Consider the following 26,499-nt stretch of genomic DNA (forward strand, 5'->3'; position numbering starts at 1 on the left):
TGTGAGGGGCAGCGGCCTTTCTCCCATCGGAACATAATGGTCCTGCCTAGTTCCTGCACAGAACTACAGGTTGGTGAGCCCCAGTGTTGTGTGGACAGGCTGAAGTCGCCCATTACCCTTTTTCATTTGGTTTCAGATCCTCACCAGGTTTTGTCCCACATCTGAAGCCTGGTTACTACCTCATCCCGGTGTAAGCTGAATTGGGAAGAAGTGCCAAGCAGCTTGTGAGAGATCATTGCTGTGTATGAAATCCAGCATAGACTTGATGGGACGAAATAGCCTCATGAAATGTAGAAACCATCAGGCAGCATAAAACTGAGACCTGTGCAGATGACAACCTTGTTCTCATTTATTAAACGATAGGTTACAGACTCAAAGGTTGCAGCACAAATGTCTTGAACATTGTCATTGTTGGCTGAGGAACTGTGTAAATCACATTTCTTCTGTGCCCATTTACAGATTTCAGGACTAAAACACACGTCGCTCTTCTCCATTGCCCACTCTGTGTGATAACGGCTCCTGGGGTGGCATCACATGGGATTCCAACACCCTTCAGCAATCAGGGAAGATACCATCTGCCCTTGGGTCTGACTGGGTGCTATATGTGGAGTTTGCCTGCTCTCCATGACTGTTCCAGTACCTGCTCACATCCCATAACTGGCCACCATAATCCAAAACGCAATTTATTGTCCGATGCAATTGTTTCCCTTTGTTTGCTCTGTGACTTGCCCCTGGGGTGTGTGAGGGGTAGAATCTGGGAATTGATGGCTATAAGTGCAGAATAACAGATTTGGGGCAGATGGGTGTAGATGCAGAGGGCCATGGGGCCTGATTCAACATTTGCTTTGTCTAAAGCCCCTTTCACACTTGCCAGTAATCCCAGGAATCGAACACCAATCGGCTTTTAAAGTGGCAAGTGTGAAAGCAAAATCTCATCACTGGCGTCAGACGACATCATCTAATTCCAGGGATCGCCGGCCTCGATTCCTAGTACAATCCCTGGCGTCTGCAGGTGCCGGTGTTGAGGTCAGGCAAGTGTGAAATGGGCAATTGCATTATAGGCACTTCCTATGAAGATAGAACAGACGTTAGGCGTGGTCGAAAGGCCAAATCCCCATTCCTATCCTGGGACACTGAATGGCTGATTTACTGGGATACAAAGTGTGAAAAGGGCTTAAGCTGAACAGGGGACATTGATTCCTGACCACAAGATGGAGACAAATCGCCTGTAAGTGAACAAAGACCAGCTGGAGGGACTCTTGGTTGGGCAGCACCCATGGAACATTGAAAACAAACCATTTGAACCATCCATTTTCTTTGCCAGTCAACAAGATCATGAATGGGAGTGGACAGCTCCACCCACCTTTTCTTCACACCCCTTAATTCCCCCATGATGCAGAAATCTGTGCACCTTAAATATGTTCACTGCTTGGGCAGAGAATTCCAGATTCACCACCCTCTGGGAAAAGCAGTTCATAGAACAGTACAGGCCCCTCGGCCCACAATGTTGTGCTGACCTTTGGATCCTCCCTCCCACATAACCCTCCTCATTAAATTCCTCCATATGATTGTCCAGTAGTCTCTTGAATTTTGCCAATGTACCTGCCTTCACAACTGACCCAACCATCCCACACACCAACCATTCTCTGGGTAAAAAAACCTTCCTTTAATATCTCCCTTGAATCCTGCACAAGTGGTCCCTAAACTCCTTCCACCTTACTTCTGTGCTTTCACCCATAATCATCTGTTTCCAATTTATTTTTACTAGTTCCTGCCTCATCCCTTCATAATTAGCCCTTCCCCAGTTTGACTGTTTTTTTAATCCTTTTCCATAGCTATGTTGAAGCTAAGGGGATTGTGGTCACACTCCCCAAAATACTCCCCCCATTGAGAGGTCCACCAGCTCATTACCCAGAACTAGATCTATTTCTCGGTGGCCAGTCCACATACTGTGTAAGGAATCCTTGTACACACCTGACAAATTCAGCCTCATCTATCCCTCCCGCAATCAGTAGGTGCCGGCCAATATTAGGGAAGTTCAAACTACAACCCTGTATTTCCCACACAAATCCAAAATCTGCCTGCTTATCTGCTCCTTGGTGTCCTGATGGCTATTTTGGGGCCTTTTGGCTACTCCCAGCACAGTGATTGCTCCCTTCCTATTTCTGACTTCCACCCACGCCGACTCAGTGGACATTCCCTCTGCAGTGTCCTTACTCTCTATAGACATGATAGTATCCCTGAGCAGTAATGCGCCCCCCCCCCCAACTTTTCTACCTTCCATCCTATTCTTTTTAAAACACCTAAACCCAAGTACTTAACATCAGCCAATCTTGCCCTTCCTCCAGCAAAGTTTCAGTAATGGCCACAACATTGTAGTTCCACGTAGTGATCCATGCTTTAAGTTCATGCCCTTTATTCCTAATAAACCTAGTGTTGAAATAGACACACTTCAACCCTTCTAACTGGCTACCTTTATTTTGTCCCGTGCTTGTCCTTCCTCTCCAACTCAGAACACGTCATTATGCTTTTGTCTTTCTGCACTCACATTCTGATTCACACCTCCCACACGAGCTTAAACCCTCCCTAACAGCTCTAGTAAACCTGCTGCCACAATGTGGTCCCCCTCCTGTTCAGATACAGCCCATACTTTTTGTATAGGTCAGACCTTCCCCTGGAGAGATCCCAATGATCCAGAAATCTGAACCCCTGTCCCCTGCACCAACTGTTCAGCCATGCATTCATCTGTCACAACTTCCTGTTCCTACCCTCTCTGGCACGTGGTACAGGCAGCAATCCTGAGATTAGCACTCTGGAGGTCCTGCTTTTTAACTTTTCCTAACTCCCTATATTCCCTCTTCAGGACTTCATCCCTACTCTTATCTCTAGTTCTTTTCACACTGGCTAACCAGTAAATTGGCCATTCAACGAAATGGTTAAAGAAGCCATTTTTGCTGTTCACACTGGACCACTATTAATCTGTTCTCTGTGTCCTTTCACACTCACCACCAGGCAACCCAGAGAAAGGGGCACCTATCCTCATTAATTTGTCCTTGGATAGTCCATGTCCCCTTCACTCTGGATAAACTGGTATGCAGACATCAGATGATGTCAGGGATGATACACCCTACCTAGTCAGTCCACCCTGGAATGATTTGACACCTGCTTGCTGATTCAGGAGTGTTCACACTGGCCCCTTAACAGGTATATTGGCTGTTAATTACTCGGATAAGGTGTCAGTGTGAAAGGGGCTTATGTCATTGGTCCCCATGTGGTCCACAACATCTGGCTGCTCGCCTCCCCCCCTCCAGAATGCTATGAACTCAACTTGTCCTTGACCCTGGCACATGGGAGGCAACATACCATCTGGGAGCCTTGATCTTGTTCACAGAACCTCCTACCTGCTCTCTTAGTTTTCCTCTTCTCTCTCCCCTCCCCTTCTGAGCCAGGGGGGACGGGGTACTTGTTGAGGGGAACAGCCACAGGAGTCTCTGCTCTTTCTGCCTCTTCCCCTTCCCTCTCCCAACAATCACCCAGTTACCTGTCTCCTGACTTTTTGGGGTGACCGCCTCTCTGAAGCTCCTGTCTATCATTAACTCTGCCTCTTCAAAATTTGAAATTCATCCAGCTCCAGTTCCCCAACGCGGTTTGTCAGGCGCTGCAGCTTAATGCACCTTTTGCACGTGTAGTCATGAGGAACAAATGTGCAGTCCCTGACTTCCCACATCCTACACTCAGAGCACTTGACTGCCCTAACTATTGCCCCCATTATCTACTCCCAAGTTAATTAAATTAATTAAAAAAACTTACCAGCCTTACCTCACTGGGAGCAAGCTCTTCCTCAGATCACCAAAGCCTCTGGAGCCAAAACCTCACTCCTACCCTGAGCCACTCACTCATCCGCCGCACCTCTTTAGCTTCTCTCCCTTTTAATTGTCCCTGGGAACTGTGCTCTAGAACAGCCATTCTCAACGGGGACCACAGCACATTGAAGTGAAAGCTTTTTCACCTCATGTAACATAACTTTTTTAAATGTAGTTGATAGGAGAAAAGTATGCAAGAAACCAGAATGTGACTGCTTGACAGGGAAGGAGGCCCATAAACTTTGAGCACAGTCCTGAGGGGTGGGGGGTGGAGTGAAATTGCTGAAAAAAGATTGAGAATGGTTGTTCTAGATACTGCTGAATGAATGTCAGAGATTACCTGGTAGATTGCTTGCAGAATAACCCTTCTCAGTGCACCAGGTACAATGTGACAATAAGCTCCAACTGAACATCTCAGCAGCAGTGCCACGCTCCCACAGCAAGTAGGTGGGAGGGAAGGAGGGAGCCCTCTGCTTACACTGAGCTTCACCAGTCCCTCTCATGCGGTTCCCTGTACATTAGGCCCAGCTTCTCGAAGATGGTTCTCTCGGTTGGTGTGGGGATGGCAATTCCCTTACTGACCTTGATGTTCCCCTTCCTCAGGACCTGGCAGTTCAGTGAGTGCTCCGACAGGCTCATTTGCTTGGCTTTGGCCAAGGCTCGCATGGAGCGGTTTAAGTGTGCAGATCCGGTGAAGTACAAAAGGGCACAGGCAAACTCTGCATTCGGCACCACGATGATGTCGAGCCGTCGGTAACGGTGATGGGGCCCGGGAAGGAGGCAAACACCCAGATATTTCACCTGGTTCCTGTTCTCTTCCTGACTGACCAAGTCATCAGTGATGAATCCTTTCAACAGAAAAGTCAAATGTCATCAAACTGCAAAACACTCCATGTTCTTGACAGGCAGAAATCTCAGGGACTTAAATCTAAACAAAGGGACAGCGCGAGTTAGAGCCAGAGACACACTCCCTCCACACTGTCCCATCTCACAGTCCCAGGGTCAGACACAAAGTGAAGATCTCTCCACACTGTCCCATTACAAACACAGGGTCAGACACAGAATGAAGCTCCCTCATCACTATCCCATCACACTCCCAAGGTCAGACAAGAGTGAAATCCCCCCTCCACATACCATTGGATCACACATTCCCCAGTGCCAGACACAGTAACGCTCCCTTTACACCATTCAGACACAGAGTGAAGCTCCATCCACACCGTCTCATCACACACACCCAGGGCCAGACACAGAGCGAAGCCACAGTCTGCATCACTGGGAAGGAATTTGGAAGATAGAGAATCGCTCCTGTTGCAAAAGTCACAGAGACAGAAGGAGTGTTAGTGTTGTGGGAGTGCTCTGAATGATTTTTCGTGAAGAAATTAGCTTTTTTGGGAGTTTAACCCTGCTTTTCCAACGACGTGGATCATGTAATTGTCTGGCAGCCTACCAGGGTGGACCTCCTCCACCACAAAACACCAGTTTTTTGCCTAATTTGCTCGTGAACTGCTCAGAGTTATCACTGAAGGCCCCACACCACATGAGTTGTCTTGTGTCATTCCGGGATGTGGGCAGGTGGGATATAGACTGACAGCTCCTACACACACCATTCACTTCCTCGTCTTTGTCTGTCCTACCCCTTGGCAGTGAGGAGAGTCCCTGCTGAAGGACTTTATATACAGGAGTCCTCCCCCTTTACATTGGATTTTACCTAAAGCTGTAATTTGTAATTGGTTTTTGAGTTGATTCACGGACTCACCAGTAGCCTGTCCTTGCTGTGGCTTGGATAAGACTGTGTTTCACGTAAATATGGAGTGTGTAAGGTTGCAGCCCCTGTTCGCGTACTTGAAGGGGTTGCTCCTTAGGTTTTGGCTGGATTTCAGCCTTTCACTTCTGATTTGGGCACCCAGTCCAGAGGGGGGAAAAGGTCGGCTGAGAGATGTCCTCATCGGTCTGGTTCTGGACCTGGCCAAGATGGCCATCATGGGTCCAGGCAACGGGCAGTCGAGGGTTCAGCCCAGGCTGACTGCCTGCCCCTCTTCCAAGGGTACCTGTGTGCCCGAGTGACCTTGGAGAAGCTCATGGTCCTCATGGGCACTTTGGAGGGTTTCCAGAAACAGTGGGTTCCATAAGGACCTGATGGTGCTGAGGACATGAGAGGATAATATTTTAATTTGACATGATGTAATGTGCATAGTTGGACTGAAAATGTAGTCGTAACTGTAGTTTGTTTTTGATGAATAAAAACATTGTTTAAAAAAAGGGTCAGACACAAAGTGAAGCTCCCTCTACACTATCCCATTTGCACACTAACCTGACCATACTTGGACTTGCCCACTGCCACGTGAGGACCAATACAACCTGGAGGAAAAACACCTCCACCTGTGCAGTCCACAGTATGAATTTTCTCCTGAACTACTTCCGTTCTTCCCTAGAATGAATCATCTTCCTCCACCTGATCCCCTCCCTCTTAACTCTCTCCCCCTTTGTTTGACATATGCCGCTTAATTGCCTTGGCCTCCCCATCTGTCCATCATCCTTCATCTCTTCCCTTGTTCATCAATCCACTCCTGGCCCCTGTCCGACCCCTCTAACCCTGTCCTCATTGGAACTGCAGCACATAAACAGGCCCTTCAGCCTTTCTTGACTGTGCAGAACTATTATTCTTCCTAATCCCATTGATCTGCACCCAATACGTAGCTCTCCACACAGCCTCCCACCCATGTACTTGTCTTAAATGTTAAAATTGAGCCGCATTCACCACTTCAGCTGCCAGCTCATTCCACACTCCCACCACTCTCTGTGTGAAGATGTTTCCCCTGTCACCCAACCTCAGTGGGAAAAGCCTACTTGATTTACTCTATACCCATCATAATTTTGTATACCTCTATCAAATCTCCCCTCATTCTTCAGTGCTCCAGGGAATAAAGACCTTAACTTTTCAGCTTTTTCCTTGTTAGTCAGTTCCTCAAGACTCTACTCTTTCAATGTTATTGACATCTTTCCTGTAGTTAGAGGACCAAAATTGCACACAATACAGGTAGTCCCTGACTTATGACCGTAGTGGGGACCGAAGGTTTGGTTGTACTCGGGTTGGTCGTAAGTCAGGGAACAGGGACCTCGGGCTGCCGATGTGGTCATATGTGCAGGTGGACGTAACTCGTGTAGGTTGAAAGTCGAGGACTACCTGTACTCCAAAATTGGCCTCACCAATGTCTTATACAACATCAGCATAACATCCCAACTCCAATACTTAATACTTTGATTTATGAAGACCAATGTACCAAAAGCTGTCTTTACGACTCTGTGATGCCACTTTCAAGAAATTATATATCTGTATTCCAAGATCCCTCTGTTCCACTGCACTCCTCATTGCCCTACTATTTAGCATGTAATACCACATATTACACTGGCTATCTGCCCTCTACACTCTCAGTCTGATAAAAGGCTCCGGCTCAAAAGGTTGACCATTGCTTCTCTCCCATTGATGCTGCTTGACCTACTGAGTTCCTCCAGCAAATTATTTATGCCCTAGGATTGTTTCTTTTGAATCAAAGCACTCACCTTTCTCTTTCAGGTTGTTGAGGATTTTACTTAAGACACCTCTGTGGGACTTTCCATCAGGATGTGTGATGAGCACGTCCACGTCCCCACATGTAGACTTCCCACGTCGGTAGGAGCCACAGGCTAGACCAGTCAAACCTGGATTGACGGATCGAGCAGCGTCACACACCTAGACAACAGGAAGAATGTGAGCATACACCTGGGCAACACAGGGAAGAATATGAGCACAGACCTGGGCAACATTGGGAAGGATATGAGCACAACCTGGGCAACACAGGGAAGAATGGAGTTAAGCAACAAAGTCTGCACATACTCTGGTCAAATTGTTATCCGGAGGATTATACAGCAGGTCGGTCATGAAACTACTTCAAAGATTAATCTGTGGAAGGTCATCTGACCAGAAAGGTCAAAAATCATTTCCCCCCTGTCAGTCAAGGTTAGCCTGCCCACAGGTAGGTGCACACCTTGCTATTGGCTCATTTGAAGGTAGGCACATCGCGCCACTGACTCCATTAATCACCTTCCCTATTTTGGGCATACCTGAGCTGGCCCTTCCAGCTGGCTAAAGTATAAAGCACATCACGTGGAGCGGCTCTCTTTTTTCTCCCTGAAAACAAACTCTAGCTCCACTCCAGGTTGCATGCTGTGGGCGACGCTGGAGAGTCAATTGTAACGAGTGTGCAGATACAAGGTGGGGTGGGGGCTATTGTGGTGGATACCTAGAAAGGACTGTTGTGCCTATGGGAGTCAGGTACTCTTTATTTAACCTTCATTTAATTAAGTGGGATACTGAGTCTGTGGGTGCTGGGTACTGTTTAACCCTTGTTTCACAATTGGAAATTGTGATTATCAGTGATTAACCAGCATCACCACATGATTTGAGTGTGTTGTGTTTATGTCTGTATGTGTGTGATCCCTGTTGTGACTTCCTGTGTGTCAACAAAGATCCTAATTTGTGATTAGATTCTGTTCAGACTTGTCTGAACTTGTTCTCCACATCAGATGAATGCAATACCCAAACATGCTGGGGAAACTCAGCAAGTTATGCAGCATCCAGAAGTAAAAGGCTGTCAATCTTTCAGGCCAAAGCCCTTTGTTGGGATAGAGTTAAGAATATTCTAGAATGATACCCTCGGTCACTGCTCCAGCATCATTTTGCTCCTCTCTTCCCTCCTGTTTGCTGTTCCAGTCCCTGCTCCACGAGCTTTCCTGTGCTGGTAAACAAGATGCCTTCTCCCATGCTGCTCTGAGACAGCTCAGTTAACCCCCACCCCAATGAGCAGCAGGGTTTCAGCATGCAGTTTGTTGGACTCTGGCTTTAATTTAACCCCTAGATTCCAACAAGTTGGAAAAGAATCTTGACAATTTCATTCAAATCTCCCTAATCCGTGTGACAGACAGTTTAATCCTGTTAATTCCTTTTACAGATCTCCAAGACATCAATGGGCTGCCTGCTGCCGCTAGAGTAATCCTATCACTGATCAACAGGCTCAGAACTGCTCAGATTGACAATGGCTAGACCTCCTTATTGCCTTTTAAGTCCTGCCCTGGTGGGGTGAGTAGGCCAGACCTTGAACCTTGGTGCACGTGACACACACACCCACACCTGATGGAGTGATGGGCACAATACTCCATGATGAAAGAACAACAGAGAGCTGGTAGCTCTTCCCATGATAAGTTGTGTAATGATAGACCTACTCAGCAGAACCTTCCTGAGGGGAGATGGAGGAAGAGAGCCCTTTGACACCCCCCTTTGCCTCCACAGCTGCTGTTCGACCTGAATTATTTCAGCTTACCTTGAAGAAGGGCTCAGGACTGTGCTGTATGTTCTATGATCCATATTGAACAGCAGAAGAAGGCTGAGGACATGGTATCATGGACCATGCGGCCCAGGACCCCAGAGGTAGAAGTGGAGGATGGAAAGAAAACCACGATAACACATGGACATTGGAATGGCATCAAGCTAGGGGAGATGGAGTGCTCAATAGTCTTCAGGCTGAATAGGACACAAGTTGCATTCATTAAGGTCTCAGCTGGAATGTGATCGAACAAAATCAGAAGTGGAGGAGAGCCAATCTCGGTGCAGTGTCCAGGGAGAGTTCCACTGGCTGCTGCCTTTTGTATGAGACTGTACTGCACCCCAGATGTCCTGCCATTCCCACATGAGGAGTTTGGGATAGCAGAGGGGCTGATCATGGATCTATTTATTGGGAGAGGCCCTTTGGAGGGTGGTCACAGGACAGAGGAATGAAACTCTTCAGGTAGCAGTACAACTATGGCCCCAACTTCTCTCCTCCACAGGATGGCTTCTGTGCCCTGAAACCACTGATACAAGGACAATTTCTTCCCTACTGTTATTAGACTCCTGAAGGACCCTCACTCCAGTAAAATAAGGTTGTTCTTGCTCTGTTCTAACAGGTCTCTCTCTTTAACACTGCACTGTTTTCATTGCTGCACTATGTTTAAGTTAACTAGCTCGAGTGCACATAGAACAAATGTTTTCACTGTACCTCGGCACAAGTGATAATAAACTTGAACTTGAGTTGCAAGCTGGAAAGCAGAAGCACTTACAGTTCTCTCAATCTCAGCAGCCTCCTCCCTGGACATACGATCCAGAAAATCATGGTAGTGCTTGAGGCCGATAGCCTGTTGCCTGTTGAGACTGGCTTTTGTCTTTATGTCCTCTAAATTTCGGAATCCCTAAAAAACACAAAGTACCACAGTTCTTCAATTAATTCTGCAAGTGAAGTCAAGGAGAACACCCCTAATAGGTTGTAGTTCAAAAGTAAAGATGCAGTTTTAAGGTCATAGAGGAGAAGAGATTACATCACCCAGAGAGTGGTGAATATTTGGAGTTGTAAAGCCACAGTTAATGATTACATTCAAGAGAGTTATCAATTGATTTTTAGATGTTAAGAGCATCAAGGGACGTGGGGCTAGTACTGGAAAGTGGCACCACAGCAAACCATTTACTGACTAGTAGAACAGGTTCAATGGACATCTGGTTCTACTCCTTGTCCTTTGAGGAAGTGCCAGATCAGCGAGCAGGATTCAAGAGAAAAATAAAAGTTGCAGATTCTGGAATATTGAGCAAATGAAATGACCTGCTGGAAGTATCAGCAGGTCAAGTAGTGGCCGTGAGATCAACGCTTTGGGTCAGCACACTTTATTGAAACTAATGCGAAATGAAGGTGATATAACGGGGGAAGAATATTGGGAGGAACTAAGGTGATAAGGGTACTGGACAGGAGGTGGAAGGACAGGTGGAGGGAGATACTGTATGTCTGTTCTTGGCCTCATCCATTGTTAGTGTAAGGCCAAGTGTGAATTTGAGGAAGAACACATTATATTCCTAAAGGTGATCCAGTTAGCATAGCGGTTAGCGCAACACTTCACAGCGCCAGAGAACCGGGTTTGAATCCGCCACTGTCTGTAAGGTGTTTGTCTGCATGGGTTTCCTCCTATGTTCCAAAAGATATGGGGGTTGTAGGTTAATTTGGATGAAATTGGGCAACACGGGTTTAAATGGCCAGAATCTGTTTCTAATGTGCTATAAATAATAGATAATATAATAGACAGCTTTTAACCTAACTGCATGAAGATTGATTTTTCTTATTTTAGATAACTTCCACCTCTGTCTCGTCCAACTGTACCATCTCTTCTTTATCTACTCTAATGTTCCTACCCCAGTTGAGTCTCCTACCTTCTAGAAAGGGAGAAAGTGTTCCGACCCGAAACATTGACTGACCATTTCTACCTATTGATGCTGCCTGACCTGCTGAGCCTCTCCAGCTGCTCAGTTTGTTCAGATAGGTTACAGGCTTGTTTGAAAGGAAAGTGAATGGGTTAGCTGGGAAGATGGAATGCTCCCTACTTTCTTGGGACTTCAATAGAACCTCTCACAAGAGCTACATAGTCAATGAAATACAAAAATGATCTCCCCACGTTCTTTCCTGCCAACTTCTCCCATGAACCAATTCTGCTTTCTCTCCACAGGTGCTGTCAGACTTGGGGAGTGTTTCCAGCATTTTCTATTTTTGTATATTTCAAATTTTTAATTTTCAAATACCCAGCCGGGGTGATGAGACATTTCTGCCTGTCAATCCTCAAATTGATGCCTCCAAGGCAGATTGCTAAATGCTTTTTTTAAATAATTTTTTTTATTTTTCACACGGTGAACCATATCAACCAAAATATGTACAAATGTATCTCATTAAATTTACATAGTGGTCTTTTCTCCTTCCCCCATCCCCTTTCCCTCCCTCCAAAACCCATAAATATTCAACATATACAATACAATAAAACCATAAAACAATATTTTCACACAAAGGAAAATAAACAAGAAAAATGCGTCATCTATTAATTACACACTGAATCTAGTTGTTTTGTCTTCTTATCATTTTCATTCTCATTTTAGGGGATGGAGGTCGTAGGCAAGCTCTCTCTGTTATGTTCCATGTATGGTTCCCAAATTTGTTCAAACATTATGGCTTTATTTTTTAAATTATGTTATTTTTTCCAATGGAATACATTTATTCATTCCCATGTACCATTGCTGTATTCTCATGCTCTTTTCCATTTTCCAAGGTGACATTATACATTTTTTTGCTATCGCTAAGGCTATCATAATGAATTTTTTTTGCACTTTATCCAATTTGAGGCCTAATTCTCTACTTATGTTACTTAAAAGAAATATCTGGTTTTTTTGGTGTTATTTTTTGTAATTTTATTTAGTATCTGATTTAATTCTTCCCAAAACGTATTCACTTTCGTACGTGCCTAAGTTGCATGTAATGTTGTTCCCATTTCCTTCTTACAGCGAAAACATCTATCCGATAATGTTGAATCCCATTCTTTTAATTTTTGAGGAGCCTGTGTAACCAATTATATTGTAACATGTGTAACCTTGTGTTTATTGTATTCTTCACAGTTCCAGAACGTAACTTTTCCCATGCTTCATTTTTTATCTTTATGTTTACATCCTTTTCCCACTTCTGCTTAGGTTTAGTTTATTTCATTTTCCTTATCTTGCAGCTTAATGTACATGTTGATTATAAATCCTTTGATTATCATTCTGTCTGTAATCATGTATTCAAAAGTGCTTCCTTCAGGTAATCTCAAGCTGTTTCCCAATTTATCCTTTAAATAAGCTTACAATTGATGATATGCAAACATTGTACCATGAGTTATTCCATATTTGTACTTCAACTGTTCAAATGTTAATAAATTATTTCCCAAAAAAGTTTTCTATTCTTTTGATTCCTTTTCTCTCCCATTCTCTAAAGGAAAGGTTGTCTATTGTAAAAGGGATTAGCAGATTTTGCGTCAATAGTAATTTTGGTATTTGATATTGGTATTCGTTTTTTTCCTTTCTAAATGGATCTTCTTCCATGTATTAAGTAAATGATGTAGTACTGGTGAGTTTTTATATTGTACCAGCTTTTCATCCCACTTATAAAGTATATGTTTTCCCCTATTTTATCTAGTTCTATCTTAGTCCAGTCTGGTTTTTCCCTTGTCTGATAAAAATCTGATAAATACCTTAATTGTGCAGCTCTATAATAATTTCCAAAATTTGGTAACTGTAAACCACCTTGATTATACCTCTCTGCTAATTTATCTAACGCTACCCTTGGATTCCTCCCTTCCCACAAGAATTTCCTTATTCTCTTTAGTTCATTAAAGAATTTTTCTGTTAAAGGAATTGGTAATGTTTGAAATAAGTATTGTATCCTTGGGAACACGTTCATTTTAATGCATTTTACCCTCCCTATCAACGTTAGCGGTAATTCTTTCCAATGTTCTAAATCTTCCTGCAATTTCTTTATTAGTGGCTGATAATTTAGTTTGTACAAGTGGCTTAAGTTATTATGTAACCTGATCCCTAGGTATCGGATTGCTTGTGCTTGCCATTTGAATGGTGATTCTTTTTTAAATACTGTATAGTCTGCGTTACTCATTGGCATCACTTCACTTTTATTTGCGTTGATCTTGTACCCCGATATTTCTCCATATTCCTTCAATTTCTTACACAATTCTTTTACTGATACCTCTGGTTCTGTTAGGTATACTATGATGTCATCTGCAAATAAGCTGATTTTATACTCCTTCTCTTTTATTTTTATCCCTTTTATTTTATTTTCTATTCATATCAGTTCTGCCAAAGTTTCTATTGCTAAGGCGAACAATGAGGGGGATAGTGGCCATCCCTGCCTAGTTGACCTACTTAATTTAAAGTGACTCGATACATATCCATTTACTGTTACCTTTGCCAACGGTCCATTATACAATGCTTTAATCCAATTTATATATTTTTCTGGTAGATTGAACTTCTGTAATACTTTAAATAAGTAATTCCACTCTACTCTGTCAAAGGCTTTTTCTACGTTTAGAGCAACAGCCACTGTTGGTTTCTTATTTCCTTGAACTGCGTGGATTAGATTAATAAGTTTCCAGACATTGTCCGCTGTTTCTTTTCTTAATAAATCCAGTTTGATCTTGTTTTACTATTTTAGGTACACAATCGGCCAATCTGTTTGCTAATAATTTTGCTATTATCTTATAGTCTGAGTTAAGTAGAGATATTGGTCTATATGATGCTGGTGTTAATGATCCTTCCCCGTCTTTGGTATTACTGTAATTATTGCTGTCTTACATGAATCTGGCAAATTTTGTGTTTCTTCTATCTAATTCATTACTTCCAGAAGAGGAGGAATTAATAACTCTTTAAATGTTTTATAAAATTCTATTGGAAATCCATCCTCTCCTGGTGTTTTATTGTTCGGCAGCTTTTTTAATATATCCTGTACTTCCTCTATTTCATATGGTTTTATTAGTTTGTTTTGTTCCTCTTCTTGCAATTTCGGCAGTTCAATTTTAGCTAAAAATTCCTCTATTTTATCATCTTTCCCCTTGTTCTCAGTGGGATGTCCTCCAGTTCTATTGCTAATAATAGGGGTGAATGATCTGATAGTAGTCTAGCTTTATACTCAGTTTTCCTAACTCTCCCTTGAATATGGGCTGACAACAAAAACATATCAATCCTTGAGTAAATTTTGTGCCTACTTGAATAATATGAAAATTCCTTCTTTCTTGGGTGTTGCCTCCTCCATATATCCATAAGTTTCATTTCCTGCATTGATTTAACCATATATTTGGCTACTTTATTCTTTTTACTTGTCTTTTGTCCAGTTTTATCCAACATTGGGTCCAAATTAAGGTTAAAATCCCCTCCTATCAATATATTTCCTTGTGTGTCTGCAATCTTCAAAAAAATATCCTGCATAAACTTTGATCCTCCTCGTTAGGTGTGTATATATTGAGCAAATTCCAAAATTCTGAGTATATCTGACACTTTATCATTTGCATACCTCCCTGCCGGATCTATTATTTCCTCCTCTATTTTGATTGGTACATTTTTTTTGACTAGTATGGCTACATCTCTAGCTTTTGAATAATAGGATGTTGCCATTACGTGTCCTACCCAGTCTCTCTTTAGTTTGTTATGTTCCGCTTCAGTTAGATGCATTTCCTGCACAAATGCTATATCTATTTTTTCCTTCTTCAATAAATTTAGTAGCCTCTTCCTTTTAATTTAGTTATGTATTCCATTAATGTTTATAGTCATATAGTTCAACATGGCCATCTTATATCTTGCATGCACCTCTTCACCACCTCCATCCCCCTTTTCATCTCTTAGTTTTCTCTTATTACACTTAATGTACGACAACACATTTAAGAAATAAAGTACCCCCGCAGTTCCCACATCCACTAATACCTTAACCCTAAAAGTTACCCCCCTCTCTGAGTTTCCCCATATCTCTTGCCGGGCAACCACAACTCCCCTTTTCATTTGGATTGAGATCTTGTTCGCAGTGTCAACTGATTTTGCAGTGACGGTTATTCCCCCTCCACCTAGCCCTCTCCAGAAAACACTTTTTTTTAACCCATGTAACAAAGCTCTCTCTCTTTTTACCCTTTCTCCCTTCCTTCCCTCTTTAGTTCTTTACACATACATTGTTTTTACATCTTTATATATACTTTATCACCGTTCTTCATTCTTGTTACATCTCTTCTCCTGTCCTGCAAACGTTCTGCAAATTCTTGCGCTTTCTCTGGATCCAAGAACAGCACTGCTGGATGTTTTAATATGAATTTGTTACCTTTTTTCCTTAAAATCGAACTCCTTCCTCCTCTTTAAGAGTTCAAAACTTATGTCTGGGTAAAAAAATATTTTTTGACCCTTGTGTTTCAATGGTTTATTATCTTCTCTAATTTTATTCCTTGCCCCTTCCAGTATATTTTCTCTTGTCATGTATCTCAAAAATGTTACTAAGATGGATCTTGGTTTTTGATGTGTCTGTGGTTTTGGAGCTAGTGTTCTGTGTGCCCTTTCTATTTCCATTTCTTCCTGCATTCTTCCAGGACCTTCGGGATCCATCCTTTTATAAATTCCTTCATGTCCGTGCCTTCTTCACCCTCCTTCAGGCCCACTATTTTTATGTTGTTTCGTCTACTATAATTTTCCAACATATCAATTTTCTGAGATAAGAACTCTTGTGTCTCTAACTTTTTTGTCACTTTCTTCCAATTTTTCTCTTAAGTCATTCGCTTCCATTTCTACAGCTGTTTCCCACTCTTCCACATTCTCTACTCTTTTCCCTATTTCTCTCATTACCAGTTCTAACCTTTGCATTTTATCTTCTGTTCTTTTCATTTTCCTTTTAATTGCATTAAAGTCTAATGATAACCATTCATTTAGTGATCTCATTTGTTCTTCAAAAAAGACTTTATCTATATTCGGTTCATCAGTTTTACCTTTTATTTTTCTTTGTCCATCAGTTTTACCTTCTACTTCTCTGTGAAGATCATGGTCTTCTTCCTCTTCTTCTGTGTCTGTACCTTCTCTTCTTTGTGTCTGTGTCTCTTCTGTTTTTTCTGATGAGCTGCTTGTATCTCTTTGTCGGGACTCTTCTTGCTGGGCCTCTTGTTGCTGTTCCTCCCCTCCTGGGCTGCTCATCTGTTGTGCTTCCTGACATTGGTCTTCTTGTTGATCTTCCCTCTGTCTGTCTTCCACATCTGTTTCATCACTCCCTCTTCTGCTGTCTTCCTTATCTTCCAGCTGAGAGCCCTAGTGTCGGGGGTCCCTCGATCTGTGACAGCCCGTTCCTCTGCTGAGCCTCCCTCTCGCCGGTGTCCTCTTTCTCCTTTGATTGCGCGCAGGCACTGATCTCGAGGGTTGGGTGCTCCTCATCACCACAGCGTCCTGTTCCTTCCTGCAGGTAACGCCTTTTTCTTTCTTCTCCAGTGACTTTTAAACTTTTTTTTTTCCAGTTGTTCTTACATTCTCCTTCTTGGAAGCCATTTTCTTTTTCTTCTCTGTATCTTTATCTTCTATTTCTTGTACTCTATTTTTGTTATGCTTTGCTTTTTCCTAACTTTTTTCTTATTTTCCTGGAGAGGGCTGGTTTTCCCGACCGGCCACAACTCCATCACGTGACTCCTCCACAGATTGCTAAATGCTTCAAAATAATCTCTGCTGTGGTATATCTGTGCTTAGGTACACAAAACTTAGGGTCTCTTTCTCTTTTGCAGCAGAGAAACGGGCCTTTCTAGTTTGTGCTGAACATAACCATAGAACCTTGCAGCACAGAAAACAGGCCCTTCGGCCTTTCTAGTCTGTGACGATCATGATGCCCAAGCAAAAGTAAAACACTGTTGCTTACACATAACCTTCTAATCCTTGCACATTAATTTCTTTCTGTAAACCTGTTAGACACAATTGTAACTGCTTCCCCTGCTACCCACCACTCTCTGTGTAAAAAAAACCTTGCCCACACACCTCCTTTATTCAACCCCTGACTTTAAACATGTGCCCTCCTGTGTGCGATGCTTTAACCCTGGGAAAAAAATTCTGACCATCTACACTGTCAATGCCTCTCATTATTTTATGAATTTCTCTCAAGTATCCCCTCAGCCTTTGACGCTCTGGAGAAAACAATCCAGGTTTGTCCACCCCTCCCCACAGCACATACCATCTAATCTTGGCATTATCCAAGTAAACCTCTTCTGTCCCCTTTCCAAATCATCCACATCCTTCCTGTAAAGGGGAAACCAGAATTGCATGTGATACAACCCATCCAAAATTTTATATAGCTGCAACATTGCAATTTAAATTTAGATATTCAGCATGGTAACAGGTCATTTTGGCTCAAGAGCCTGTGCCACCCAATTAAACTTGATTAACTTACAATGGTGGGAGGAAATCAGAGCCCCCTGGAAAAACCATCCAGACATGGGGAGAACATACAAACACTTAAGAGATAGCGAGGGATTCGAACCCCGGTCCCAATCATTGGTGCTGTAAAAGCGTTGCACTAACTGCTACGTTAACCATGGCTCTCAATAGAGATTCTGGCCAATACAGGCATGGAGGGGGATGTGAAGATAGCTACAGCAAATGTACCAACTGCGTAGAGTCCCCAACCCTGAAAAAGCACCTGATGGTACCATATCTGGGCTGTCTTCATTCCAGCCCCCCAGATGTTTGCAAATGCCTCCAAAACCGAGACACTCTCGCAGATATAGTCCAGCTTGCGCAGGTGTCCAGTTTCCAGGATTTCCCAAATCTTCTCGGCCATTCGCTTGCTGATGCCGTGAATCTGACAGGCTTCCTGCAGAAAGGGAAGAGGGGGCTGACTCAGAACTGCACAAATCCTTGACATGAAAAAAATACAAATGCTGGAAGGAGTGAAACATGAAAGCAGACGCTGTGATTGTAGTAAAAATACAGAAATGCTGGGGGAAATTCAGCTGGTCTTGCATCGTCCATAGGAGGTAATTTTATATTACCGATGTATGGGCCTGAGATCTTCTTCAAGGTATGAGTAGAAAGCAGACAGGCGCATGAATTAAAAGAAGGAAAGAAAGGGCAGGAGGAGGAATGCAGACCAAAGGACAAAGAATATAATTGGAAACAGATAGGAGGACAGGATCAGTGAGGGGGGGGGGGGGGAGACAGAGAGATTATTAAGAGGCAAGGACAGGGATGTGGAGAAGACAGAAACCGGAGATGTCGATGTTCATACCATCCAATTGGAGGGTGCCCCAGACAGAATATTAGATGTTAACTCCTCCAATTTAGCAGTGCATGAGACCATGGACAGAGGTGTCAGCATGGGAATGGGGCAGGGAACTGAAATGGGAAAACCCTACTATTGCGGAAGACAGAGCTGAAGTGCTGAACGAAGCGATCTCCCAATCTGTGTCCAGTCTTTCCGATATAGAAACTGGATATAGAGACTGGGAGCCAAGGATGCAGTAGATGATCCCTTCATACACGTGTTGCTTCACTTGCAAGGTGTGTTTGGGAATGGAGGTGTGGGTGCAAGTGAAGCATCTCCTGTGCTCACATGGGTAGGCGCCAAGGGGGCGACTGGTGGGAAGAATGGACGAGGGAGTTCTGGAGGGAGCGGTTCCTGCGGAAGGAGGAGAGGGAGTTTTGACTGGTAGTTTGATCACATAGTAGGTTTTGGAAATGGCAGGGGATGTGTTGGATGTGGAAGCTGGCGGGGTGGTAGGTGAGGACAAGGGAAATGCTAGAAATCTGCCTTCATTGGTCAGGGCATTGAGTACAGGAGCAGGAATGTCACATCACAAGGATGTTGGTGAAACCACACTGATTGTGCACAGTTTTAATCACCCAGCTATCATTGAGATGGAAAGGTACAGAAAAGATTGACAAGAATGTTCCTGGACTGGTCGGCTTGAATTATAAGCAAAAGCTGGGACTTTACTCCCTGGAACTGAGGAGGCTAAAATTGGTGAGGCTAATGTGTGCAATTTTGTTCACCTAACTACAAGAATTATATCAAAAAGATAGAAAGAGTGCAGAAATTTACCAGAATGTTGCTGGGACTTGAGGAACTTAGTGACAGGGAAAGGTTAAACTGGTTAGGACTTTATATCCAAGAAGATTTGATGGAGGTATACAAAATTATGATGGATAGATAGAGTAAATACAAACAGGCTTTTTCTGATGCGGTTGGGTGAGACAAGGACTAGAACACATGGGTTCAGGATGAAATATTTAAAGGGAACATTAGGAGGAACTTCACAGAGAGTGGTGGGTGTGTGGAATAAGCTGTCAGCTGAAGTGGTGAATGTGGGCTCAATTTTAATAGGGAGGAATGTAGAAGGATATGGTCCAGGTGCATCTGCACCTATTATACTAGGCAGTATAATAGTTTGGTACAGACTGGATAGGCCGAAGGGCCTGTTTCTGTGTTGTAGTGTTCCATGGTTCTCTGCTGCCTGACCTGCTGAGGTTTGCAAGTGGTTTTGGTTTTTATTTCAGGTTTCTGGCAACTGCAGGACTTTCTCCCTTCTTTCTAGGATCTCATCAGTTACATTGACTTGGTTGGTCAGAATACTGTTATCCCTAAATAGAATCTTCCTTCATTTTGGAAAAGGTGAAATTGCTGTACCTCATACGAGGAGATCGGCTTATGGTAACTGCTCAGTGCATTGATGGCTTTGCTGTATCCCAGTGCCCTCCATTTGTCACCCTGGTGAGTATATGCAGTCTCCAAAGCCTTCAGCTTGTCTGTGATGGCCTTGTTTTGGTTCTTTTGCTTACTCTCTGATGATCGGGCACACACCCACTTGTTGTGGTCAAAAGTAGGACGCCGGCCCCCTGAGATCAATGCTTGTAGGTCGTGCTGGGAAACGTTATCATCTTCAGAGTCGCTGCTGCTATCAGCATGGGATAACTGGAAAGACATTGCACAGTGGCTTCAGTGTGAGTCAAACACTTCAATACACTACTCTCTGTTCAACCCTGACACTCCCAATTGGATCAGTTGGTAAATATACAAGAAAGGCTTGCATTTAATGGTCAGTGTAACACTATTACAGCACCAGTGACCTGGGTTCTAATCTGGCGCTGTCTGTAAAGAGTTTATATGTTCTCCCCATGTCTGCATGGGTTTCCTCTGGGTGCACTGGTTTCCTCCCACCATTCAAAACACATGGGGAGTTGTAGGTCAATTGGTGTATTTGGGCGGAATGGGCTGGTGGGCTGGAAGGGCCTGTTATGGTGCTATGTGTCTAAATTTAAATTTAACATTGAACATAACCAATACAGCACAGGAACAGGCTCTTCAGAGGCTACATGGTGTAGCATTTGTAAACAGCATTGGATTGCAAGCGACTCTGACAGCATCTCCCAAACTGTAATCTCTGTGAAAAGGACAGGAATTTCCTTCCCACCCAGTCCCCCCACCACCCCATTCAGCTGGTTTTTCTGCAATTCACACACCATCAATATTGCTGGGTTTAAACTCTCAACAAACCACAGCCCAGGACTGTAGTGATTCAATGAGGATGCTCATTACTCCTTTCTGAACTGCAATAAGGGATGGGCAACGCTCATGTAATAGTTGATCCAGTGTAAAAGTTGACCCTTTTATATTTGGCCCATCTAGCTCCCGATGCCCTGATCATGGACTCTCGCCCTAGCCTCCTGCCCACTAGAGCTCCCAATGACTTGGCCACTGTCTCTCTCCTAGGCCTCAGCTGCTCACCTGTCCGAGCTCCCGACACCCCAACCGCCCACCCATTCAATCTCTAGCCGCCTCAGCCACTGTCTCCCTCCTCGGCCCCAGCTGCCTGCCTGTCCGAGCTCCTGACTCCCCAACTGCCCACCCATCCAATCTCCCGACGCCCTGGGCACACTCTCTCCAGGGCCTCGGCTGCCCATCCATCTGAGCTCCCGATTCCCCAACCACCCACTCATCCGAGCTCCCGAAGCCCCGAACGCAGAATTACCACCAGTCCCAGCCATCTGAACTCCCGACGCCTTGAACGATGCAGGTACTTAACACAGTCAAAAGTAGGATCCAAGTAAAAGTTGACCCCTAAGCCCGCCTCCCCCACTCCTAAATTTGACCTGAAAAACTGGCACAAAACAACTCGACTATTACAGTATATAAACATTGAACTGGTCAGTGTACCAAAACCGAGACAAACAATAAACATTTAAGAATTGAGCACAGAGAATATCCCATGGGAGCATTATGAAAATAAGTATTATTTACAGCCACACAAAGACCTATTAAAATAGCCCTTTTGGCCACAGTGGTTGTTTTGAAGGGAGAGAGAATTTATTAGTGAGGGAATTGCAGAGTTTCAACCCTTGGAGCTCTGGGGAAGACCTGCAGTGCCGGATTGAAAAAGGGAACTGTGACTAGAACTAAGAAGTCCAAGGATTATAGTGCTGGAAGAGGTTTGAGATGAGTGGGCAGGATTACCCTACCTTATCTGCAGAGATGTGAAATGTTTCTGCTGTGGTGTCTGGTGGGGGCTCAATGATATTCTCCTCTGGCTTTGGAGAGTTCAAACCAGCATGTGATGACAATACCGATTGTCTGTTGTCTTCAGGATATGGGTTTCCCTGCTGGCTCTCATTGCCTGACTTATGAGCACAGATACGCTGCTCAGGTTGAAGACAGCTGTCCGGAATGTAGATGCTGTGGCCTGCGGTGCTCAAAAGTCTTCTCTCTGAGATACACAAACTCAGCCAAGCGGAGTGCACCAGCTGGACATTGGGAGGTAGTCTCTGCAGCTTCAGGAGGCGCAAAGCACGGTCACAGCCCATCGCGTCGTCCACAATCACATGGGTAACAGCTGGGCTGAAGGCAAGGCTGACCTTGCCACCATTCTGTGCAATCTGCTTCTGAAAGATCTCAGTCCGGGTCTTTCCGATGCCTGCCTGAATGATGTGTGCTGTCACTCCACTCAACCACAGTTCTGCGGGAAGGAAGGCAAGGATGAGAATATTAAAATGATGCTGCCACCAATATCTGCGGTAAGCGGAAGTCACCAGGGCTTGGCTGCATGATGTGATCATGGCAAAATTGAATTGGGGGGAGCAACAAGGGTGGCACGGTTAGCGTAGCGATTAGTGCAACACTGTTACAGCACCAGTGACTCAGGTCCAAATCCTAAGGAGTATGTACATTCTCCCCATGTCTGCATGGATTTCCTCCAGGACTCCGGTTTCCTCCCACCATTCAAAAAGTACGGGGGGGGTTGTAGGTTAATTGAGTGGCATGGGCTCATGGACTGATAGGGCCTGTTACTGTACTGTGTGTCTAAATTTTTCTTCCTCTCATACTGTGGAAAAGCAGAATGCAATTTTGTGTAATATTACATATTCTATACTATTACATGACAATAATGGGATCTTGAAGCAACTGCATCAGTAATTAGAGATCACTGTCTTCAAAAAACTGGAAGAGAAATATCATCTCATCCCTTTTTCCCACACCTAGAGCTGTCACCATCTGACCTAACCATCCAAAAAGATGGTGGAATCAGATGATCACAGCAATGAATTCCAGTTACAGGGTGACTAATCCACAGGCTGGGGACTAGTGATCAGGAATCGGTTCAAATCCCACAGACCACAGCTATTCCAGTGTAGCAGCTACGTGGGATCTGAGGTGTGCGTCACTCCTGAAGCTGCACCTGGATAATCACGAACTGGCACATGCCACCCAATTTCCAGCTCCAGAGGAAGCATCTGTACCATGGCAAGACCACCTTTGCATCACCCAACTCCAGGCTCACCAGCTGCTGGAAACCGAGACTTGATGGTCCTCGCTGCCTACCTTTGTTCTACACTCCAAAAGGTTTAAGCCATCCCAAACTCTGCTCCCGGCTCCAAAGCTGTTGCAAGTTCCATTAGGCCCATGGCACCTAACTTTAACAAAGCTCTACCCACATGTTCTTGCCCCTCCCGAAAATTGATGTTCTCTTTAGTCCTTTGGGAAACCTGCATTTCCCCAGTTCTGGCTTCTTACTCACCCCCAACTTCTATCACTTTATCTCTGGAGTCATCTCTTCAACAATCTGGGCCCTCAGCTCTGGAGTTTCTGTCCAAACTTCCTCTTTCCCTCTTTTAAAGTGCTGTCCTCTAAACTCTTTACATAACTCCATGCCAACAACAAACACATTGTTGTCATGCCTTCCAACTTTTATAATATTTGTGATAAGGACTTCAGGAATTGAGAAAGGTTAAACAGGTTAAGACTTTAATCCCTGGAATGTAGAAGGAGAAGATTTGATAGAGGTTTTTTAAATGATGAGGGAGATAGACAGAGTAAATGTAGATAGGCTTTTTCAGAAGGTAGGTGAGATTCAAATCAGAGGACATGTGTTAAGGGTGAAAGGGGAAAAGTTTGGGGGAGGGGGAACTGCTTCACTCACACAGGGGTGGGAATGTGGAATGAGATGCCAGCTGAAGCGGTGAATGCGGGCTCGATTTTAACATTTAGGAAGAATTTGGCCAGGTACATGGATGAGTGGGGTATGGAAGGCTATGGACTGGGTGCAGGTCAGTGGGACTAGGGAGGAAAATAGTTTGACACAGACTAGAAGGGCCGAAGGGCATGTTTCTATGCTGTAATGTTCTATGGTTCTAAGTGTAAAAGTCTTTGCAACTCTGGGAAGATAAGCTGAAATAAGTTACTCCATAGCAAAGTGTAACACAGCAGTCAATAGTGCACTGAAAGTTCCTGTAAACAGCATTGTGATAACATGAAGTTTGATATAAACCCACACTAATCTCAAGTTTGTTTTCAGTTTCAAACCCCGCACTGTATACAGTGGTGAAGACCATGGCCAGTTCTACCTTTAACTTCCTCTGGCTTTGCCTTCTTCTGGGTCACCTCAGCTGTGGCCGCCTGGATCTCCTGGGCTCGCTTCACCTTTCGAAATGCTTTCACGATCCCCTTAGACATGTCAGATGGATGTCGGGGCAAGCAGGTAATCCACCTAGTCAACAATTCACAAGGAAAACACACTTGAGTCATCATCTGTTCTCTATTTCCTCCCCAAAGTTGCTGAACTTCTTGGGGGTTTTTGCCAGAGGATGTGTTGGCACTGCAATAACTCAGCCATGAGGTGGTTTGGATTCCATGAACCCAGAGAACAATCACTGATTGATTATTCAATTCCTGCAGCAACCCTGTCCAAGCTTGAAAATGACCTCCACCCCCCCCACCCAAATATCCTCGTACCCCTTGTAGGAATTAATGAACAATGGTGCATTAACAGTTAGCCCAATGTGTGAGACTCCAATGGAAAATGATCAAATCAACAGGTGCTCTATGAGATCAGATAGTCAGGGATTGATTTGGGATGGTGAACATTGCTTTGCGTGTGGTTCATCATGTTTAACAATTAGTTTTTTGGGGAGGTTACCAGCAACATTGATGAAGGAAAGGCTGTGAATGTTGTCTACATTTGGGAGGTTAGTCAAGAAGGTTCAGAGGCGTGAAACATTGGCTATATATCTTTACCTCCTATGGACGCTGCAAGACCTGCTGAGTTCCTCCAGCATTTCCCTACAATGGAAGCATCTGCAGGCTTTAGTGTTTCAATCTTCTTCTGTAGTCTTTCCAAAACCTCTGCACCCTGGGGTGAATGAGAAAAGTCTGCAGATGAAGTGATTGTAGTAAAAACACACAAAAATGCTGGAGGAACTCAGACGGTGTCGCAGTGTCCATAGGAAGTAAAGATATATAACTGATGTTCCTTTGTCAAGGAATAACAGGAAGGCACCACAATAAAGACTGGAGAGAGAAAGGGGGAGGAGTCCCCAACAGACAAAAGGTGTTAATCAGATATGATAAAGAGAAAGGTGACTGATTTTGGCTTTGAAACAGAGGAAAGAGAGAGAGGAAACACACACACATGTACTCATAGAGCTAGGGGAAAGGCAGCAGGGGGAAGAAGTGGGGGTTGAGGGTGGTGAGAAGTCGATGTTAATGTCAACCGTTTAGAGGGTGTCCAGTTGGAAAATGAGGTGTTGTTCCTCCAAATTGTGGGTGGTCTCAGTCTGGTAGTGCATGAGACATTTGATGTGGAAGCTATGGAGAGGGTGCAGAGATTTACCAGGATGCTGCCTGAATTGGAAAACAACTCTTATGAGGCAAGATTAGCAGAGCTGGGACGGTTCTCTTTGAAGTGAAGAAGGATGAGAGGAGACTTAATAGAGGTCTACAAGATTATGAGATAGATACGGTGGACAGTCAGTGCCTTTTTCCCAGGGCAGGAATAGCAAACACCAAAGGATGTATGTACAATGTGAAGGGAAGAAAATTTAGGGGAGACATCAGGGGTAAGGTTTTTTTTTTACACAGAGTTATGGGAATGTCTTGCCAGGAGTGGTGGAGGCTGAAACATTAGGGGCATTTACAAGACTCTTAGACAGACACATGGATGGAAGAAAAAATAGAGGGTGATGAGGTAGGGAGGGTTTGGTTCTTTTTTAAAAAGGAATATATAGGTTGGCACAACAATGAGAGCCAAAGAGCCTGTGCTGTGCGGTAGTGTTCCATGAGACTAATAGACTGACATGTCGGCAAGATAATGGGGTGGGGAACTGAAATGGGTGATCCACGCTATTGCGGCGGACAGAGCCGAGGTGCTCAACGAAGCGATCTCCCCAAGTCTCTCCGACGGAGAGGAGACCACTGTAGGAGCTCCGGATGCAGTCGGTGACCCCTGTAGATTCACAAGTCAAGTGTGAACAGGGGGAACCAGATTCCTTGCCCCTTCCCCGCCCCGAATCCAGGCGGCCCAACACTCCAGTCCATCAGCACCTGCTCTTCAGTCCCCGCCAACGCCATTGGTGCCCACACTGACCAATAGCCGAGTAGGAGGGAGCCAATCAGAGCAGGATGTGGGGCCAGACTCCGAGAGCTGGGGTCAAAGCCCCTAGCGCCCGCCTGATCGGTGCCGATCTCGGCCCCATCCTTATCCCCACGGAATATTTTGGAGGATCCCCATTCCGGTCTCGTTGCCGCTCTCGCCTCACCTCACCGCAGCTCAGCTCAGCTCACCGGAAATGTCCGTTGGCATCAAACCCACTTCCGGCGTGGCCAGGTCCTCAACCACGCAATAATTTAATTGATCATTAAATTCATAAACAGTGCAAGGAATGGAAGCGAAGAAGCGCCCGGGGGGGTTGACGACAGCGGAGGGGAGCGAGGGGTGGCCGCGGTGAACA

General features: G+C 44.4%; 1 protein-coding gene across 7 annotated transcripts; it reads right to left on the minus strand.

Moving 5' to 3' along the window:
* Positions 1 to 327: 327 nt before the first annotated feature.
* On the minus strand, positions 328 to 26,357 carry poll (polymerase (DNA directed), lambda). Of its 7 annotated transcripts, none has more exons than XM_069900368.1 (10): positions 26,308 to 26,344; positions 24,788 to 24,902; positions 24,118 to 24,260; positions 21,739 to 22,232; positions 19,910 to 20,194; positions 17,924 to 18,097; positions 9,996 to 10,124; positions 7,425 to 7,593; positions 4,446 to 4,711; positions 328 to 1,068 (listed from the first exon to the last, which is right to left on the minus strand). In XM_069900368.1, exons 2-10 carry the CDS (start codon positions 24,826 to 24,828, stop codon positions 988 to 990), a joined length of 1,782 nt encoding a protein of 593 aa, XP_069756469.1. In that variant the 5' UTR covers positions 24,829 to 24,902; positions 26,308 to 26,344; the 3' UTR covers positions 328 to 987. The 7 variants fall into 7 exon arrangements, 5 of the variants coding, with proteins under 5 accessions (XP_069756469.1, XP_069756467.1, XP_069756470.1 ...); XR_011345450.1 differs by having other exon boundaries at positions 1,000 to 1,068; positions 4,204 to 4,711; XR_011345451.1 differs by lacking the exon at positions 328 to 1,068 and adding an exon at positions 5,620 to 6,005 and having other exon boundaries at positions 4,654 to 4,711.
* Between the last annotated feature and the right edge of the window lie 142 nt (positions 26,358 to 26,499).

Source organism: Narcine bancroftii, chromosome 10 (genome assembly GCF_036971445.1).
Source record: "Narcine bancroftii isolate sNarBan1 chromosome 10, sNarBan1.hap1, whole genome shotgun sequence".
NCBI lineage: Eukaryota > Metazoa > Chordata > Chondrichthyes > Torpediniformes > Narcinidae > Narcine > Narcine bancroftii.

Bases quoted from the DNA above. Each gene is read 5' to 3' on its own strand.
- poll (XM_069900366.1), bottom strand. From the start codon at position 24,828: ATGCTGGAGGAACTCAGCAGGTCTTGCAGCGTCCATAGGAG. The intron at 22,233-24,117 runs GTAGAACTGGCC...TCCTTCCCGCAG, and splicing joins AAAGCCAGAGGAAGTTAAAG to AACTGTGGTTGAGTGGAGTG. The intron at 7,594-9,995 runs GTAAGTGCTTCT...CCTGTTGTCTAG, and splicing joins CTGCTGAGATTGAGAGAACT to GTGTGTGACGCTGCTCGATC.